At 40.3% G+C, this 19979-nt stretch overlaps 3 protein-coding genes across 4 annotated transcripts in view; all 3 read right to left on the bottom strand.

The window, feature by feature from the left end:
• Positions 1–19437, bottom strand: part of LOC146521770 (uncharacterized) — a 77034-nt gene extending 57597 nt beyond the window's left edge. Inside the window, exon 1 of the mRNA XM_085154769.1 lies at positions 19195–19437. The gene's annotated coding sequence lies outside the window, so the exon portion shown is untranslated. The remainder of the gene's footprint in view (positions 1–19194) is intronic.
• Positions 1270–3328, bottom strand: LOC146521772 (uncharacterized). The gene has a single exon (XM_085138122.1). The coding sequence runs from the start codon at positions 3181–3183 to the stop codon at positions 1663–1665; it is 1521 nt and encodes a 506-aa protein (XP_084994248.1). The 5' UTR covers positions 3184–3328; the 3' UTR covers positions 1270–1662.
• Positions 7275–19196, bottom strand: LOC146521771 (uncharacterized). Of its 2 annotated transcripts, XR_014873280.1 has the most exons (8): positions 18399–19196; positions 10464–12427; positions 9681–9844; positions 9379–9599; positions 9015–9144; positions 8843–8940; positions 7553–8731; positions 7275–7369 (listed from the first exon to the last, which is right to left on the bottom strand). XR_014873280.1 is itself a non-coding variant. In XM_085154772.1 (7 exons), exons 2-7 carry the CDS (start codon positions 12406–12408, stop codon positions 8482–8484), a joined length of 2808 nt encoding a protein of 935 aa, XP_085010898.1. In that variant the 5' UTR covers positions 12409–12427; positions 18399–19196; the 3' UTR covers positions 7483–8481. The 2 variants fall into 2 exon arrangements, 1 of the variants encoding a protein (XP_085010898.1); XM_085154772.1 differs by lacking the exon at positions 7275–7369 and having other exon boundaries at positions 7483–8731.
• Positions 19438–19979: the final 542 nt, after the last annotated feature.

Genomic DNA, 19979 nt, shown 5'->3' with positions numbered 1-19979 from the left:
TTGTATGACCACAAGGAAGGAAAATAAATGTACATGTAAATATATCTTCAAGCTTACTGAATTTTTTTTCAAATTTTTATTCTGCGTTTGGAAATGCTGAATGTTGACAAGCTCCAAAATGTACTTAAACCAAGGATTGTAATGTCACCACCTGTTTGAATGGACCTTTGCACTTACAAAACTCAAATGTTACTGCAGCCTGCAAGAGCATGACATTCAAAAAAGGGTGTTTGCCAAATTCTTTTTCGATAAACCTAACAAAGACTAAAAGTGCTTCTAGGTTAACAATATGCAAGCGTTACAATTCTTTTGTATAATTTTGTTTTAAGCCTAATGAATGTTGCTCTTAAAAATATGATGTAGTGTCAAAATAAATCTGTGAAAACACGACTTCTGAATGTGTTTTGTATTGACTGATAATCAGGATTATGGTTATAATTCAAGTTTATTTGTGTCACTGTAGTGATTAATCCCTGACACTGATCATTAAAAATAAAACTTCCCCTCTTTCCCTAAACCCCCCAAAACACACATTATGATTGTAAAGTTGCACAAAGAAAGAAGAAACATTCAGTACTGTCTGGTGTTTGAATGGTCACAGATGCAAAAGAGTAAAACCTGATAATGTGCAGTCTGTATGTAATCTAACCAGCACTAAAATCTCACCATTATATTCTGCAGTTCACATGTCAGTATTTCAGACACTCAAACACTTAAAGACCTCAAACCCACTGTCAAATATGCTGGTTCAAGTGTGGTGATTTGAGCTTCTTCTGCAGACACAAGCAATAAAGCACCTTGCAGTCAACGAACTCCTCTGTATGCCAAAGTTTTTCAGAGTCAAATGTGAGGCTGTCTGTCCGACAGATAAAGCTTCTTCTAAATTAGGCCATGCAACAGGATAATGACCCCAAGCTCAGCAGCAAATCTACAGCATGGAAGTCCAGACCTCAACCTGACTGAAATGCTGTGTATAAAGGAATGCTTGCAAATGTCATTGATTTATGTTATTGCTATTCAAGTTATTGCTGCTAACTGCTGGTTCTGTTAACGACTCAATCATAGAATGATTACGATATCAAACTAAAACAAATGCCTGAATCCTAAATTGTGGATATCCTATTGTGGTGATCTAAAATGTAACACTAAATGTGATTAAAACACGAATAATCTGGACTCTTGGGCTGAACGACCGCGAGGATCACCAGCCCGAGGAAAACACAAAATACACATGACTCTGTGACAAAGACAATTCATTCTTGAATGAAGACATTGATCAGACACATTTAAAATGCAGCCAATTGTGTTTATTATTAAAGTTTTGGGGAAATAGAAGGGGGGGGGGGTTGGGGTGGGGGGGGTAAAGGAAAGGGATAGAAAGGAGGAAAGAGATAGAGGAGAGAAAACCCCAACAATCCCCTCTGAGCAAGCACTAGGTGCGACAGTGGATAGGAAAAACTCCCTTTAAAGGAAGAAACCTATGACAGAACCAGGCTCTAGAGGGGGCAGTCAACTGTCGGGACTGGTTGGGGGGTGAGGGTGAAAAGAGAGGGAGAGGGGGGAGGGAGATGGGACAGGTGTTAGGAGTTCAAGGGAGCTAGGGGAGGGAGAGGTGTCAAGGTGTCAGGAGAGAGGGAGAGGGCAGGAGAGGGGAGGTCAAAATTACGATGGAACAGAGGTGGAGGAAGACGAGGTGACATCAGCAGTGGAAAAAGTAGAAAGAGAAGAAAAAGCAGGAGTGTCCTTCCTCCAGAAGAAGCGGAAGCGTTTCTTCTTCTTTTCCAGGAGCTTTTCCACGAGAACCTTTTTCTCTAGGATCAGGGTTCTCAGCTGATCGATTGTTTCGGTATTCTCCTTCTCAAGTCTCCTGCATGTTTTCTCCACTTCTTCTAATTCGGCTTGTTTGTCTTTGAGCCTTTCTTTCAACTCTTTAGATGTTTCCTCCTGCATTACCTTTGCCTCCTGCATCTCTGTATAACGCTCTTGTAATTTGTTGTGAGTGTCTTCTAACTGCTGACTTTTCCTCTCGGTTTCTTGAAGTTTACACTGCAGGTCTTCATTTGTTTTCTTGAGTTGCTGCTTTAGCAGCTGCACCTCAGTGTTTTTGCACTTCAAGGTGTTTGAAAGTTCCTCGAGTTCGGTGTTTTTTGTCAGCATGTCATTGAGCTGACTCTGCATCACTGAGCACTGTTTTTGCAGTTTCTCCTTCTCTCCTTCCATCTCAGTTGCTTTGTTGTTCATTTTCTTGTAAAGTTCTTGCAGCTTTTGGTTTTCTCTCTCAAAGTCCAGGAGTAAACGTTTGTCCTCTTTCTGCTTTATGTCTTGTTGTTCTTTCTCTTGAAGCAGCTCTTGATATTTCTGCTTGTGCACTGCAGTTTTATCAAGTTTTACTTCCAGGACTCTGCATTTTTCCTCCATGCTTTGGAGTTGGCACCGCATGTCTCTCTGGTTTATTTCCAGTTGTTCTTTTTCTTGAAGAATCTGGTCATTTCTTTGCAGTGCTTTATCAAGCTTTGTTTTCAGCTCGCTTTCAAGCTTGTTTTCTTTCTGTTTGATCGGTTGTTGCTTTCTCTCTTGAAGCAATGCTTTGTATTTTATCCCCAAGTTTTGGAGTTCTATTTCCTGTCGTTTGTTCTCTTGGAGGATTTCTGTATTTTTTTGCAGAGCTTCATCAAGCTTTAATTGCAGCTCTCGATCCTTTTTGTCCTTGTCTTTCTCATTTTTCTTCTGCTGGAGGATTTCTTTGAGTTTTTCTATTGCTTTATCAAGCTTTGCTTTGAGCTCAAAGTTCCTTCCACGCACGTCTAGGAGTTCCATTTCTTTCTCCTTCTGAATATCTTCCTTTTCAAGAAGCTGTCTGAACAATTTATCTACTTCAGCAGTCTTTCTCTCATTTTCTTCTCTGAGGAAGATAATCTCCTTTTGTTGTTTAAAAAAACTCTCTGCCTGGGCCGGGTGTTGCTTGTTGTGCTTGTTCATGAGATTTTCCTCATGCATTTCTTCCAAGCACATCTTCTGAACTTGAATATTGTCTTCTTGAGCCAGAAGAGAAGAGCTGGGCTGTACTTTTTCTTTTCTTGTGTGTTTTTTCAGAGACATGTTGGAAAGTGTAAAAAGTCGCTCTGAAAAGGATCCAATTGTTTTGAAAGGTTTCTCTCTCGAACGTTTCAATACTGCGAACATAAATGCTGCGAACAACGAACTAAAAGTTGTTGCTTCTCACCTCTACTTAAGGGTTTTAGGATCAAAGGATCAAAGTGGTGGTAAGATTCTAAATGGGTGTGATGTCACGATTCTGGAAGCCAAAGAGGTTGTCACATGACAACCCCCCCCCCCCCTCCCCACATGACTTGTGATGCGTTGCTAACATTTTGGTTGTTGTGATGATTCAAATTTGTTCAGTAAACTTTATCAAATGAACACGTGTTGACATAAGCATATATTTGGATCTCATATCTTCTTATTAAATGTAGCTAATGTCCAATAAACTGAACTCTGGGACTTACCTAACAATAATATTTCATATATTACTTCAACTCACTAATTTAATTAAAGGGTTTTGTATTAAATTATAACGGAATAAAAAACCACAATGCATATGTGCAAATAACAGTAGCCAGCTGCTGCCACAAGAGGGTGATGAATTAAAGGTTCACAGAGAGATCTCTTTACTTGAAACATTTAAACAATGTGTATTATTACATTTGATTAAACAAGCACTGCTTTTCCTCCAGGCTTCTAAAACTCTTTCAAAGTTTCTCTTTTCAGTCTTTTTTCAGTCCAGTCTTTGTACCAAAAAGTTATCTCATGAAACTGGATGAATGGAGGACAAAATAAGATGTTTCAGACCTAAACCCCCCACTATCTACACCAGCTGAATAGCATCTGAAAACCACATCTTTAACAGACAGACAAAGTCTAGCAAAGTCTCCACACAGGACCTGAGAGATGCATCTGAACCTTCAGTTCACTCCAAGATCACACATGTGCAGGAGAACTGAGTGCTGCTGTTAGATTTAAAAGTGCTTTAAACATGATGATACTGTCTTTGTTAAACAGCAGAATAGGTTTATAAAGTATCATTAACAAAAAGTGATGAAATAAATATCTCTAAATCCACTAAATGTAGACTTTTAAATTTTGGACAGTTTAGTATTACAGCTGCTGATTAAAAAATAGAGACAGATGTGTAGTAAAACTTTTATTTAGTGTTTCAAGTCAAAAACAAACAGAGCAGGGATACAGAGAAAGTCTTTTGATGAAAAAAGAAGATACTGAACGTTAAGTTTCCCCTAATCATGTGTGTGCAGCTGGGTGAACGAGGCTGTGTCGAGTGTTCAGACTGAGTAGAAATGCACTGTGCTTCTCCATTTACATCCTTTAGATCCAATCTTGATTCTTTTGCCCACTAAAATAATAAATCAGTACTTTTTTCTGTATGTAATATAATCTAGCGCACCCACAGTAACATTTTCCACCATATGGCTGCACTCTAAGGTCAGCACGGTGGTGCAGTGGTTGGTACTGTTGCCTCACAGCAAGAAAGTCGTGCATGTGAATCTGCTGGCTGCTGTTTGCATGTTGTGTTCTCTGAGGGTGCTCCGGCTCCCTCTCACAGTCCAACAACTTGCTTTTTTAGGTTAATTGTTGATTCTTTTGGGAATTACAATCATCAATTGGGAATGTGATCATGAGTGGTGAACTGTAAAGTGTGTACCCTGAGTTTTACCTTGTGAAAGCTGGGATAGTCTTCAAGCCATCTCCAGCAACCCTTAAGTGCTTAAGAGGAAGGAAGAAGGAAAGGAAGGAAGGATAAGAAAGGAAGGAAGGATAACTACAGTTTATGATCTCAGCTGTGATTATTAAAGGTTTGTGCTTTCTAGACATTCCCAGTAATAGAAAGAGCAGAGGGGTGTGATACTTCATCACGACCAGAGGGAGGCACTGTGGAACCATCAAATAAAAGACCCCAGAGCTGATAAGGCAACATGCTGTCCATTACCACCAGGTATGAGGACACAAGGTAGGTGGCAAACTCATCTGATCCATCCTGCAGGTCCGCCTAAAGGAGTTGTACATCAAGTGGATGAATCCTGAAACAAAGACAAAGGATCAAATCGGAGACGCCATCATCATGGAACAGTTTCTCAAGGTTCTGAATCCTGATCTTCGGACGTGGATTAAGGAACGTAACCCAAAGACTTCCAAGGAAGCAGCAGAACTGGCTGAAGCTTTCTTAGCAGCTCGTCGACCATCAAAAGACTTCACACCAGTTAAGTCAAATTCCAACATGCCATTGAACAAGTTAGGTGGTGGCACTGACTTGAAAGTTAAGCACACAAGACAGAACTGGTATAACTCAGATCCTGTCAGATCTGAGACAAAAAATAAAACCCATGAAGCATGTTATTTGTGTGGTCAAATAGGTCATCTTAAAGCTCAGTGTACAAAGATGTCAGTTAGTAAAAATTACATGTGTTCTGTTAGACAAACTGAAGTCAGTGAGAATCACAAAAATGAACTTGAATATCAGCAACATGAGCCATCAATTTGGGTATTTGTTGAAGACAAACCCTGTGTAGCTCTGTTAGATTCAGGAAGTAATCGCTCTCTGGTTAGACAAGACAGTCTTCCTAGGGATGTGATCTTTTCAGGAGCAATAGTGGATATGTGCTGTATTCATGGTGATAAGGTATCGTATCCAGTTGCTGAGGTTGCAATTGAAGTAGAAGGCCAGTGCTACACTCTTTCAGTGGGAGTGCTGCAAACCTTGCCTTATCAAGTGGTGTTGGGCTGTGATCTCCCAGTACTCACAGAGCTAATAGCCAAGCATTCCTGTCAGACTGAAACCGTTGAAAGTTTGTTGGCAGTCACAAGGTCAAAAGTTAAGGAGCAACAGGTTAATGCTTTGGGCTGGGATGAATTACCTTTTGCAAATGAGGATGTGCCATTGGACAAGTCTAGCACTCGTTCTAAACCAAAAAAAACCAAGAGACAGAGAAGACATGAAAAGGTGAAGGGAACAAGAGTAGCTGAACACATTTTAGATCTTTTAAAGACTGAGTCTCTCCCCAGTGCTAGTCAGGTTGCTAGGCTTCAGAAAGAGGATCTAACACTTAAACCATTGTTCTCTAAATGTGTTCCAGAGTCAACTAAAGTTGAGGGAAGGCAGGAAGTATTTGTGGTTAAGGGAGATTTGTTGTATCGCCGTAGCAAGATTGGTGACCAGTTGGTGATTCCCCCAGAGTTTGAGATCTACCATTTTGAAAATGAGTCATTCCATTCCCTGGGCAAGACATTTGGGACAATCTAAAATATTTTCTAGAATGATTCCCAGATTTTACTGGCCCCAACAGTTCAGTGATACGGTACAATACTGTAAAGTTTGCCCACAGTGCCAGTTAACAGCTCCAGGCAGGAAAGCAGATAGAGCTCCGCTTATCAGAATGCCCATCATTGATACACCCTTTTCACGCATTGCCATGGACATTGTTGGCCCATTAGAACAGGGTAAAGCAGGTCTTAAGTACATACTTGTAGTTTGTGACTATGCCACAAAATATCCTGAAACCTTCCCCCTGAAGAAAATAAAGGCTCGTCAGATTGTTAACTGCCTGATTCAGTTGTTTTCCAGAGTAAGTATCCCAAAAGAAATCATCACAGATCAGGGGACCAACTTCTAAGATGCTCAAAGAAGTATACAGTTTGTTAGGGATTCAGGGTGTTAAGACCAGTCCCTATCACCCACAGACCGATGACCTTGTGGAGCGATTTAGCAAGACCTTAAAATCAATGCTCAGGAAATTTGTGAATGAAACAGGGTCAGATTGGTACCAATGGCTCCCATTTTTGTTATTTGCCTACCGAGAGGTTCCACAAAGTTCTACTGGGTTTTCACCATTCCAGCTACTTTATGGGCATCCTGTTAGAGGTCCAATGGATGTTCTGAAAGAGCATCTACAGTTTACTTTGTATTTTGCTTTAGAAAACATGATGAGAAACAAAATACAAAATCATGTTTCTTAAATATGTGTAATGTGTATGTTTTGCAAATTTGCAGTACCATTCACTAGGAAAAAATAAACCTCTGCATGGTTAAAATCTTAAACTCTTAATATTTACTAAATCCACTTGTGGCTCTTACTATTAAGTACAAAGATTTTTTCAATTACTATGTGACATACATGTTTGTACGAATCTGTCATAGGCCCGAGGTGATTTCCACAAAGCAAAATGCATGTCCAACGTATTTATTCTGTTTATAATGTGTGAAAGGCTGCGATCATAAATGGAAGTATTTAAAACTATAACAGTGTAAACTGCTGCTCCTGTTTTACCTTTGTATTTGTGGAAGAAATCAAAAATGTCTCTATATCTGTTCCTCAACCCTCCCCCCCCCCAAAAAAAACCACACACACACATAATTTAATGTAGCCTGGCTAAATTAACCAGCCCAGAACACAGATTATCTTTGGGGTTCTTTTAATCTGAATGATAAAGTAAGCGCTTACAAGAAAATAAAAAAATGAAATGAAATAAAATTGTTACAGACAGTTCTTATCCAGTAACAGCTTTGTGCACTGGTAACCCACTGCTCCTGCAGGTTATTTCCCCAACTTTATCAGCATCTGGATCTCAAGGACGTCTAGCGTCATTTTGTGTCTGATATAAACGCATACAGAAATAAAACAAACTTAGCAGTGCAAAAATAACTGTAGTGGCTTCTCCTGCTAAGATACAGAGCCAAGATTAAACCGTTAACAAGGTATATTTTCCCTCTTACCCACAGAGATAGTATAATACAAGTGTGAACTCAAATACATACAGTGCATTACCCCAAAAGAAACAGCGCCATCCAGTGGCATGTCCCATAATATCGACCTTCCACCTGGCTACATTAACATTACAATAAAGATTAACTGAATAAAAATATAATGGTATTTTTTCTAGACCTAGACCTCTGTTTGCTACCGATCTTACCAAGTTCCACTCTTTAAGTACACCTCATTGTTTCTTCTTGTGTTTCTTAATGAATGTATGAATGAATTAGAAACTACAACCTAAAAGATAACAGAATAACAAAAGTAGCATAACTGTGTGTAAGTACAGTACACAACCTCACAAAAACAAAATTAAAATAAAGAGACTCAGACAATTGTAATTCTAATCTATTTCTTTCATGCTTTTAAAAATCAATAACTACTTTTTTTTAAAACATCAGGCACTTGTTTCACACAAGACAGTATAAATCATACACTGTGTCTAAAATCCATTGACAATCCATGAAGGCACAAATCTAACTTCAAGTTGGTGCATTATTAGTGCTGGTGAAATGTAGAGCTGTGTGAGGAACAGCAACTATGTGCAAACATGTGGATCACCACAGCAGATCAGTGTCTTCTGTCATGATGCCTTAAGAACTAACAGAGCAGCAGGAGGCACACCGACATGACATCTCTGCTACTACTGGCAGTTATTATTTTATTTTTTATGGCTGCTGACAACTTTGACTTCACTAGGTTGAGACTCTTGAACTGGGACACCCAGGGACTCCTCCGTGCTTTTAGATGGCATCATCAAAACTGTGCTAATATCCTCGCTGTCTTCTCTTTGAAACATTTCCTTTAATGGTGTCTCTAAATTCCAGCCTTGGTTTTTTGCAAATGTGTGAATACTCCCAAAGAGATCAGGAAACAATGCCAGAACATCATTTTGAGCTGCTTCCTTGGCACTGTGAACAAGGAAGGTTTTATTACTGTATGGTAGATAAGACATGCAAAGTTCTAGACAGACAGACAGACAGACAGACAGATAGAGTCACTAGTCATTTAGTTTAACTTACTAATGCTCATGGAGATTGCGTATGAAGCGCAGTAATCCCAACGTGTTTTCAGTGTAGGGCTTTTTACCTTCCAATTTCTGAACCAGCTCTTGTGGAAACTGCAACAACAAAAACATTGGTTATGAAGCGGATTTTAGGAATATAGACATTTGATATTTGATGTTACAGTCACCTTATTCTTCCACTGCTTAAAGGATCCGTCCACAGCACATTTTTCTAGAGAATCAATCAGCTCCTGTTCAGCCTTTCTATAGTTTGCGACATCGTCTCTGTTACCAATCTTTCTCAAGTATTCAGTTTTCCTGGAAAGGAAATTATTAAAAATAAATATAAACAATAATAAATAAATACAAAAAAGCAGGAGAAGTATGTAATAAAAGGATTTAGAATTAGCAGAACATTGTAGCATTAATGCTTAACTAGGTTGATCCGGGATGATCAGTTTGTTCTAACATGAACATCTGTATCCCTCTTTGACAAGCAGAAACCAAGAATCATAAAAAAGGTTTTTTATTAATTGTCAATAATTCCCTCACTTTTCAGAAGTCCAGAAGAAGGGATGGTTTAAGCATTCTTCTACTTTGGGTCTGTCCTTTGGGTCTTTGTTGATCATCCACTCGATGAGATCCTTTGCCACCACATCTTGAATGTGATCCAAACTGTACTTCCCATAGTAAATGTTGGACTCGCATTCAAAGGATTTCCCAAATGGATGGTGGCCTCCAGAGAGGATATAATAGACCAGCATGCCTGCCACCTTAATAATAACACATATTATCAGTTTAGGTATGTTTACCAAGTTGTTTTTCAGTTAATTAAGTTTGTGTTCAGACTTTACCTGGATGTCTGTGCTTGACTTGTATGATATCACAGATTCTTCTGCTAAAGTCTCTCGGGCCATCCAGCATTTGGTTCCTGCACTGCGTGTACGTAAAGTTGTTTGGCCTTTGAGTAAGCGTCTGCTTATGCCAAAATCAGCTAATCTTGCCCTCCCAGTAACATCTGCAGGAAGAATCATGTGAAATAAAATCCTTCCTGGTAAATATTGTAGGGCTGCCACAAACGATTATTTTGATAGTCGACTAGTCACCGATTATTTTTGCGATTAGTTGACTAATCAGATCATGCATCCATTGGACGTAAAACGTACAGTTTATTGCACCAGCAGCATCTGCTCTTATATAACTATCATTAGCTTACAGCTTTAAGTGTTTAAGGTATGTGCTAACTAAAAATAAAGACAAGATGATAGTTTATTAAATTTTAATGAAATTTGCAGATTGTCTCAGATTGTCTCAGTGAAGTTTAATAAACTCCTTGCTATCTAAAATAAAACAGGACACCGAAGTATATTCTCAAGCATCTCACACTTCTGATAATCAGTTGTTTGCTTGATGTTTATTCAGCTGTGTAAAAGCTATAACTTTAATCTCAGCCAAACCGATTTACTCAGGAACAAATAAAATACTAAAAAAGAAGCCAAAAAATTGCATTTTTAAGTTATCTAAGTGACTTATACTATAAAATTAGTCGTTGACGATTTTGATAGTCGACTAATCGTGGCAGCCCTAAAATATTGATTAAAATGTTGTTATTTCCCTGAATTTTAAACGTGTCTTACCAATCAGAACGTTCTGGGGTTTGAGATCTCGATGGAGAATTTTAGGATTTCCACAGTGAAGCACCTTTAGACTTTCAAGAATTTGTTTGACAAGTTTCTTTAACATCAGTGAGTCATGGTCATCATTCTTGATATATTCTTCCAGGGTGTATTCACAAAGTTGCAGACAAAGATATCCAAAGTTCTCGTCCTCTGTAGCATCAACATATCGTACAATATAAGGATGATCGAGTTCTGGATGTCGTAGAATTACTTCTTCGTTCTTCAGCTCGTCATAGTTGCTTTTAGACATTCTCTTAATGGCAACTTCTGTGCCGTCCTCTCTCAGCCCTAAGAAGACTTCAGTACCATCGCTTCCCTTCGCTATTCTGAAGTCTGCATCATTCACATAAATAATGCTTCTGATTCTGGATATTTTACTGTCATCTGAGTCAACAATTTTCTCCAGTTTGTCCTTCCACCTCTTGCTGACTGGAAGCCAGTTTAGTTTTTCTGATTTTTCATTGGTGTTGTAGTCAAAAGGCTTTACATTTGAAGTTGATTCTAAAACAGGAACTTTAGTTATTGGATCAGTTGCTGCTGTCGAAACTTCATCATTTGGGTTTTCTTGCTTTGCTGTCTTTTTCTTCTTCTTTTTCTTCTTCTTCTTGGATACAGACGATGCTGCATTTCCCTCACATTCTGAGTTTGGTTTGCTCAGATAATTTTTCAGACTTCTCAGCACTTCTTTCAGCTTTTCATTCATTTTCATGTCAGCTGATGTCAGTATGTCCTCAGGTAAGGAGTTTATGCCCACTGATGTAAAAATATTAGCTGCCTGTTCAACTGACAGCAGGTTTCCAAATATACCATACGTGCAGACCCTGATCTCAGTGGAGTGTTGCTCATTAACGAAAAGGGAAACTGTTCTGCATAAGTTCTCTAAAAAGTTTAAGTGCCAGTCCTTTGTGCCTCTTGCTTTCTGTGTTATCACATACAGTGTTTGTAGCACTGATGCACAGATGTCAGGTCTCTCTTTTAAGCAAAGCAGTTTCAGTAGTCGTGGAATTATAGCTACTGCATGCTCATTTGTTATTTCATCCATTGTGCAGAAAACTGCATTCAAACTTTCAACTGCTGCCCCTATATCTGTCCTAGGGATATTTGGAAAGCGACTGGCTGCACCTTCTATGTAAGTATTCACATTTTCAGTTTCCTTTAGCCATTTAATACACGCCTGACTATATTTATCTTTCCACCTCCCAGTACGAGTAAAGAGGATTTCAATCATGGTCAAATGAGACCTAGGATCCTCTAACAGCATGTGACTGTTAAAATTTCTGAACACATCTTCAGGTGTTTTTTCAAAAACAGCAATTTCCATATCCAAAAAATGTCTGATTTGGGAACACACTCTATCTCCATTTGATGCAAGGTGATTAATCATCTGAGATATTTTTTTACTGTTAGTAACCCATTGAGGATCATTCATGGGCGGCAGTGTCACCACTGCACCAGCAGAGATGAGCCTTTTCATGATATCCTCCCTGTCTGTAATGGCTGCAACTTGCAGTGGTGTGAGTAACTGTTGCACTGGAGGAGGACTCCATCCATCTGGATTAGCTTTTGCCTCAAGCAACAGATCCACAAAGTAAAGAGGTGCTTTGGAATATGAGACATAATGCAAAGGTGTCCAGAGATGTTGAGAAGGCATATTTGGGTCTGCACCCTGATGCAAAAGGTAAGAACATATTTCTTTATTGTGATTTGCAACAGCAGCAATCAGTGGGGTTATATAATCAGCCCACTCTCTACAGGGGTAAACTCCGTTAACATTATTGTCCTTCAGCAATTTCTTGACCTTCTTCAGGTCATTGTTAGTTATGGACTGGATTATAGGATGTGTTTCTGTTGGCTGAGAGACAGTTGGGCCTGTTGTCAGTTTGACCTGAGTAATAATATTCATTTCTTTGCTCCAGTGAAACCTGTGAAAGAGATAAAGCACTAACGTTAGCCAAATTTATTTTCACACATTGCAGATATGTTGTATGTGTCAACCCTGATGTTAGTGGAGTGCTGCTTGTTTACTTAAAGTCATCACTCCAAAGTTATGATAGGCTGTTATTCCTAAAGATTTTATTGCAATTTTAAGTTTTACTAGCACCACTGACAAACAGTGAGCTGTGAGGTCAGTTTTTTTCATCATTAATATGCAAATTGTCATGACCATTGGTCAACAACCACTGATCAGTGACCATTGATTAAAGACTATTGATAAATGGTCCTTCCCTTTTCACATAAACATCCTCCTCGCTCAGACCGGTGTTCCTCTTTGTCCAGGATGTGTACTTCCTCATCCTTGAAAGAGACTGCAGGTCCTAGCCTGACGAGTTAGCTCTTCTGTGTTGTCTCATCTGCTTAGCCAGAGGTTGTTTGGCTTCCCCAGGTCATTGGAGATCTGGATTCACGAGTCAATGGTGTGTTTTTTGAGGAACAGCTGTTACTTTCCGCCGTATCCGGGTGGAGCTGGAAGTTCTCTCCCTGCCTCAGATCAACTCCAAACTGTCTAACACAATCAACTGTTACTGAAAGGGACCGGTGAGGCCATACAGTGTTTGCCAGATTATAAGCTTGTCAGTGCGGTAACCGGACCACACCAGCTAGGATACCTTCTAGGAAAACAATACTGCCATGTTAACAGATATTTCCTTGTTTCTGGTGTCTTCCCACCTCGGATTTTGTCTCTTTGACTAAGATCTACCTCCAGCTGGATGCCTGCTGCCATGGATCATTACCATCTATTCGCCACTGCTGCTGCTCTCACAGAGCCTTTCCTCACCTGCTTGCCTGTCCACCTTTCATCAGTTTCCCACAAATCTTGGCCTCATCCGTTACATGTCCACTGTCCCAGCTTTCCTGGATTCCAAGTAAGGCACTGTCACTGCCACTTTATGAACACACTGACTAGCACATTCTGCTAATTCTTCCTTTACTCTTGACGGAGGTGGTCGCATCTTTTCCCTCTCCCTTTCCCTTATCTTTCCTGCTTGGCTTCTCATGTCTTTGTCTAGTCTTGTGTAACTTTAACACTAAGAGAGTCTCTCAGTCTTGTTCTCTAAAACCTAAAGAATATGAATTTGATCAACTAGTCCCTAAATGCAATTGACGCCCTTTTCTAAACGAGAAGCCTGGGTTCGGGAGAGCCCAATTGTCCTGGAGGAACGTTTCCTGTCGGATACGCCATGGATGGATGGCAGCATTGGCACGCTGTGTGCCTGGTGGGACTGTCGATTGAGGACATAGAAGATTTATAACTATTCTGAACCACGATAACAGGGTTCTTGCTGATCGGAGCTGTCTCAGCTTATCGAAGATTAAAGAGAGCAACCACGCCTGTTGCTTGTTGTGTGTTTTCATGGTGTTACAGTGTGAAAGATTCATGTGCCTTATGTGCTGAGGAGTTTTTCTTTTCTTTTCTCATACTGATCCCCTAGCAGGAGTAGAGTTCTCTTTTTTTATTCCTTGACTCACCTATTGTGTTGTACATTTCACTGTTTTTCTTTAAGCTACTTGTTCTGACCTGTCTCCCCAATGTGATGTTTGTGCAATTTATGTATGGTTGGAAGGGGTCCAATTTTGCTGCAGGCAACTCAAAGTGAAAAATAAAGGCTCATTATCATCATCATCGTAATCTTATTTCCTGTCCTAACTGCCTTCTTTCACAGATCTGCCCATCACTGCGCTGTTTTCTCCACTCCTCTGACTTGTCTGTCTCCTCAGTCACGGACACCCTACAGTTCCTTGGTAACCAGCGTGTTCTCAGAACTCTGCGGCTAGACCATGTAACCAAGTTCATTGAATTTTCGAGGATTTCTGCTCCAGTGCAATCACTTTTTCTCGCTCCTCTTGCTCATTCCCATATGATGCTAAGGTATCCTTTGTGACTGGTTATTTACAAGTTAAGTCTTTAAAATGGGCAGAGGCTTACCTGCTATCCGTACCAGTTGCTATTTGTTCATACAAAACACTACCTGGCCACCTGTCCTGTGAGGCCAGAAGATCAGGCCCATCGGTAGCTACGAGGATGCTTGTAAGCCAGCCATGACTGGCTGGCTTACCTTGTTTAATCCTTCCTGTGAAATTTTGTGATTATTAAAGTTCCTTTCCTTTTCAAGTATTAGTAGATTCAGGGGAGGAGCAAAGCTTGCAGGATAGCAATTTTGCCAAGCAACTAGGTTTCCCTTCCTAGCTTCTAGTACTCTTTGTCAGCTTGAGCTTAAAATGGTCAGGTAATAGCCACTGTAACTCATCAGACCTAGCCAGTGCATTTAATAGTTTCAGATAAACATCACAAGCAGGCAACCTTTTACCTATTCATTGCATCTTATACTCCTTTAATTCCAGGGTTTCCTTGGCTGGAAATACACAACCCCCACATTAACTGGGTTAAGAGATGGATGTTCTCACAAACTGGCCCCAGACTGTAAGACTCGGCCCTCATCTCTCCTCCATTCGCACACTGAGCACCGGCTCCCCACAGGGCTGTTTGCTGAGCCCCCTCCTGTATTCTCTCTACACCCACAACTGCAGTATGACCCACAACAACAATCTCATCATCAAGTTTTCTGATGACACCACGGTAGTCAGATTCATCTCAAAGGGAGATGAGGCAGACTACAGAGAGGAAGTCTTGAAGTTGGCAGCATGGTGTTCAGAAAACAACCTGGCACTGAACACTAAGAAAACCAAAGAACTCATTGTCGACTCCAGGAGACACGGCACTAACGTAGTCCCCCTTTACATCAACAGGGAGTGTGTGGAGAGGGTCCACGCCTTCCGGTTCCTTGGTGTCCGCATCTCTGCTGACATCTCCTGGACAGACAACATCTCAGCGGTCGTCAAGAAGGCCCAACAGTGGCTGCACTTCCTGAGAGTCCTCAGGAAGTACAAGCTGAACTCCCTGAACCCTCCCTAATGGACATTTATTCCTCCCGCTGCCTCAGCAGAGCAGCAAACATAATCAAGGACATCTCCAAAAAGTTGATTCTGTTCATCTGGACGTAGCGTTTTCTGGGAGAAACGTTTCGTCACTCATCCAAGTGACTTCTTCAGTCTCAGCTGACTGCATGTTTCCCCAATCTTATAAACAGTACATTTTCATAATGACTGAAACCAGCCCAACCCAACCAAAACCCACTGATCAAAGACCACTGATCAATGGCCACGAGTACCATTCACAGAGAGTTGAGGAATGGCTGCAATCACAGCATTGTAAGATGGTGAAAGATGTACCATTGGATCCCCTCCTCAATTCAGAGATGGTCTTTCCCTTTTCACGTAAATGGCCTCCTTGACTCCACGCTCAAACCAGCGTTCCTCCCTGTCCAGGATGTTGCATCCTCATCACTGAAAGAGTGTCCACTGGCCTGTAGGTGTAAATAGACTGCAGAGTCCTGGCCTGACGAGGTGGCTCTTCTGTGTTGTGCCATCCGCTTCGCCAGAGGTTGTTTGGTTTCCCTGATGTATAAATCCTGGCAATCCTCCTGGCACTTAACAGCGTACACTATGTTACTGTGTTTGTGTCGGGGGACCCGATCCTTGGGGTGGACCAGTTTTTGGCGCAGCGTGTTTTGAGGTTTAAAAGCCACAGAAACCTGGTGTTTTGAAAAAATACGTCTCAACTGCTCCGATACTCCTGACACATATGGGATCACTACAGGTTTTCGCTTGGGCAGCAGTTGTCCTTCTCTCCTGGATCGGCTGGAGCTTTCTTTAGGTGCCTTTCCAGCTTTGACAAACGTCCAGCTGGGATAATCACATTTACTCATGGCCTTCTTGATGTGCTGTTCTTCTGTGAAGAAGTCACTTGGATGAGTGACGAAATGTTTCTGCCACAAAACGCTACGTCCAGATGAACAGAATCAGCTTTTTGGAGATTTACTTCCCTGGATGATTGAGAATCCATCAAGACGAAATCATCAAGGACAGTTCCCAGCCTGGTTTCAACATGTTCAGCCTGCTTCCCTCAGGGAAGCGCTACAGGTGCATCAGCACAAAAGCCCACAGATTCAAAAACAGTTTCTTCCCTAAAGCCATAACCACCCTGAACTCACACATGCACCGATAACACAGTTTATCTCACTGCCCTCAGTCAGTTATTCCTTCCAGCCTTAGCACATCAGACTCATCACCCCAGCACCGGTGCACATCTGCAATGGTGTTGTTTCTGTGGCTGTGATCAATTTTTCACCCACTTGTCCACACCCTTGGTGTAGCATCCTTCTCTCTTCTTTATGCTGAGGGCTCTCAGCATATTTTGATTATGTTTCTGACGCACAACAAGTGGGTCAAACTCCTTTGTTGCCTGGTCTTAGACCTTTCATTCTGTGCTAGACTGGTTTCAGTAATTATGCAGATGTGCTGTTTATAACATTGGGGAAACCTGCATGCAGTCACTTGTATGACTGAAAAAGGCTACATCCAGATGAACACAATGAACTTTTTGTGGTGTATGCAAAGGTAATAACTTGAAAATCCTGTTTGAAACGAGAAGTCCCAACATTTGTGTAGGCCTATGTACACTCACTCATCTCCTATATAACCAGTATAAAATACAAAATATGAGTAGATGTGTTCCCTTTACAGTTACCGTTTAAAACCGTGGTATTCAGAATACAGTTACTTTGTTGAAATGAATGGATTACATATATTAGGCTATGCCCTCTCTATTTCTGGTTATTCCATGCCGGTGGAAACCCAAACAAAACGCGCATTAAGAGGCTCTAATGCCTGTGTCTCAATATCGCGGTGCATGATGACATGAAGAAATATTTTGCATGTTTTTTTCGGAGCAACAATAAGTTCCGTTGGAGCAGCCTTTCAACGCCTCTCTCTGTCTCTTGCTAGCAAAGTTGACCTAGACAACAAAGTAAAACTAGTTTTTGGCTACAAGCCCGACACAGAACCCGACGTATTAGCCAGAGGTCCCTTTACTACGGTTTGGAGCTGTGGACCTGTTTTACATACACGTGGAATAGCTTTCTATCTGAGATCGCTGCTAAAAGTGCAGCCTTACCTAATGTCCACCTACTGTTACTCATTTCATATTAAGATTTAAAAATCTAGTTGGTATTGGTATGGCGAATAGCCTTCAGTAATAGTAATAAATCACACAGCAATAGTACCTTCATGTAGTTGTAAACAGCATGATAATATATTACATAATCCAAAGTATTCAGAATACGTTACTCTCATTGAGTAACGTAACGGAACACGTTACAAAATACATTTGGGGCATGTATTCTGTAATCTGTAGTGGAAAACATTTTAAAAGTATTCGTCCCAACACTGTATATAACTGTATTCAATTATTTATTTGCTATTTTTATGGTTAATCTACCAAAAAGATTTCTATAATTTCACTTATGCAGACCAGTTTATTATGACTTTACATGGAATGTGTACGTTGGATATTTTTCTACTGTCAACAAAGCCAGTGTTACAAGTCCATGTTCAAGGTAAATAAACTCTTTCTTTGAGCCAAATATATAGACTATGAGTCATTACACAGCCTATATGTACCTGTAGCACTCATAACTCCAGTTGCCGTGCTCAGTCATGATATATTAGCTAATCATTAATTGCGGAAATGTGTTAAACAATGAAAGTAGGAAATTCTCCTTACTGTTGCCATTCTAGTTAGACAAATCAAACAACTGGAAATGGATTAGCCTATAGTTCATGCACTGGCTGTTTCCTGTAGTAAAGGAGGCTAAAAAGGAATAGTAAAGCTCTTTTCTTGAGTAAATCTGACCAGTTGAATTTATGGCTAACAAAAAGATACTCTGGGCAAATGTCAACAAAGCACCTACCTGGGTGAATTTCAAAAGCAGGCAGAATATTTATTTCACAATAAAGTTTAAGTATAACTGGAGGATTGTAAAGAAATGTACTTACAGTGTTGAAGATGTGTGTCTGTTGTTCCGATTATAAGCCCACCCCTGTCAAGGGCTCAGGTTGTCGCACTTTTTATCAGTTTGCCACTCTGTTGCTGCTGCTTTAAACTTACGAAAAGCATCTCGGTTTGTTTTATTTTAACAGCAGTTTGTGAAATGGTCTCAAAAACCTAAACAAAAGTCTGTGAAAACAAATCAAATTGGAATAGACAGCAACAGATTTGGACGCAAATAATAAACGTAATATTATCCATCCATCTTCTTCTGCTTATATGGGCTGGATCGTGAGGGCAGCAGCCCACGTAATGTTATATTACAATATAATATAGTGCATTTGTATTTGGATACAATTTACACTTGTTCTTAATCTCATCCTAAGATACTAAAGCATATTCTTAATAAAGATATCTTAGACAAAGGTTGCCATGCCACTTCCTTGTTGAACAAGGCAATCAAACATAATCCAACCCAAGGATTTCAAATGGGATCAAATTACAACCCAACACTCCCTGTGGGATCAGTGCTTTTGTTAAGCAAGCAGAGATTATTTTACAGTACTGTTATATATATATATATATATATATAAGAAACTCTTGTTATGGGCACCGGTACAGCCGATCTGACTGAGCATGTGACCCACATGCTATTGCCCGGAAACAAATCCTCCCCAAGGGCTTTTACTGCGTGTCTGCCCCCTGCTTTCTCTCTCCCAGTTTTCTGTCTTTTCTCAATAAAGGCTATAAAAATACCCTCCCCTAAAAAACAACTATCAGAGGATTGTAAGGAAATGAACTTACAGTGTCGACGTAAAGTAGGGCTGTTACATTTAGGTCAAGATCTCAGGTATCTTCTGGTTCCTCCCATTTGTACAACACATACAGCAAACCTGTTAGACTGGGAGTGGGAGGGGTTGAGTGCATGTCAGGATTTGTAGGCTAATTATCATAGGCTTGTTGAGGTGTTTCCATAAGAACAGATATTTCTCAGTAAGTATGTGACACACTTAGCATAAGGAAAATAGAATAATTTTGAGGTATTTTAGTAATTATAGTTACTTTTGCTGAGACACAAGGAGATGCCGGACTAGAGCAGCGCAGATACTGAAGGACCCGTCCCATCCTGGCCGCAAACTGTTCCAACTTCTGCAATCTGGTAGAAGGTTCCGATTCATCAGGGCAAGGACAGAGAGACTCAAGAGGAGCTAAAATCCCCAAGCCATCCGGGCCAACACCCAATTCAAATTCCTTTAATTTTAAATATGTTTATATTGTCTATTCTGTAAAATAGTCAGATTGTCTATTCTTATTTAATTCACATGTACAGAATTCACCTGCTTGCTGCATACATTTGAAAAATGCGAGCCGTACATATATTATTGTAGGTTAATATCATGATAAGTAATGGTTAAAAAGGAGAGTTTCAGCAATGCTTACAAAATACTGAGCTGTTTTGAGGCAACCAACCAACACACAAATAGTAATGTACAGTTGGTACAAAGAGTACACCTGCAGTGTTCTCTCATGGTCCCTTGGCCTTGGACCCAGGGTTTTGAGATTTGGGGATGATGAGGGGTTTTCTAGTT

This window comes from Neolamprologus multifasciatus, chromosome 3, assembly GCF_963576455.1.
Source record: "Neolamprologus multifasciatus chromosome 3, fNeoMul1.2, whole genome shotgun sequence".
Lineage (NCBI taxonomy): Eukaryota > Metazoa > Chordata > Actinopteri > Cichliformes > Cichlidae > Neolamprologus > Neolamprologus multifasciatus.
The sequence above is the reverse complement of the archived record's forward strand: the minus strand, read 5'-3'. Positions and strand labels throughout refer to the sequence as shown.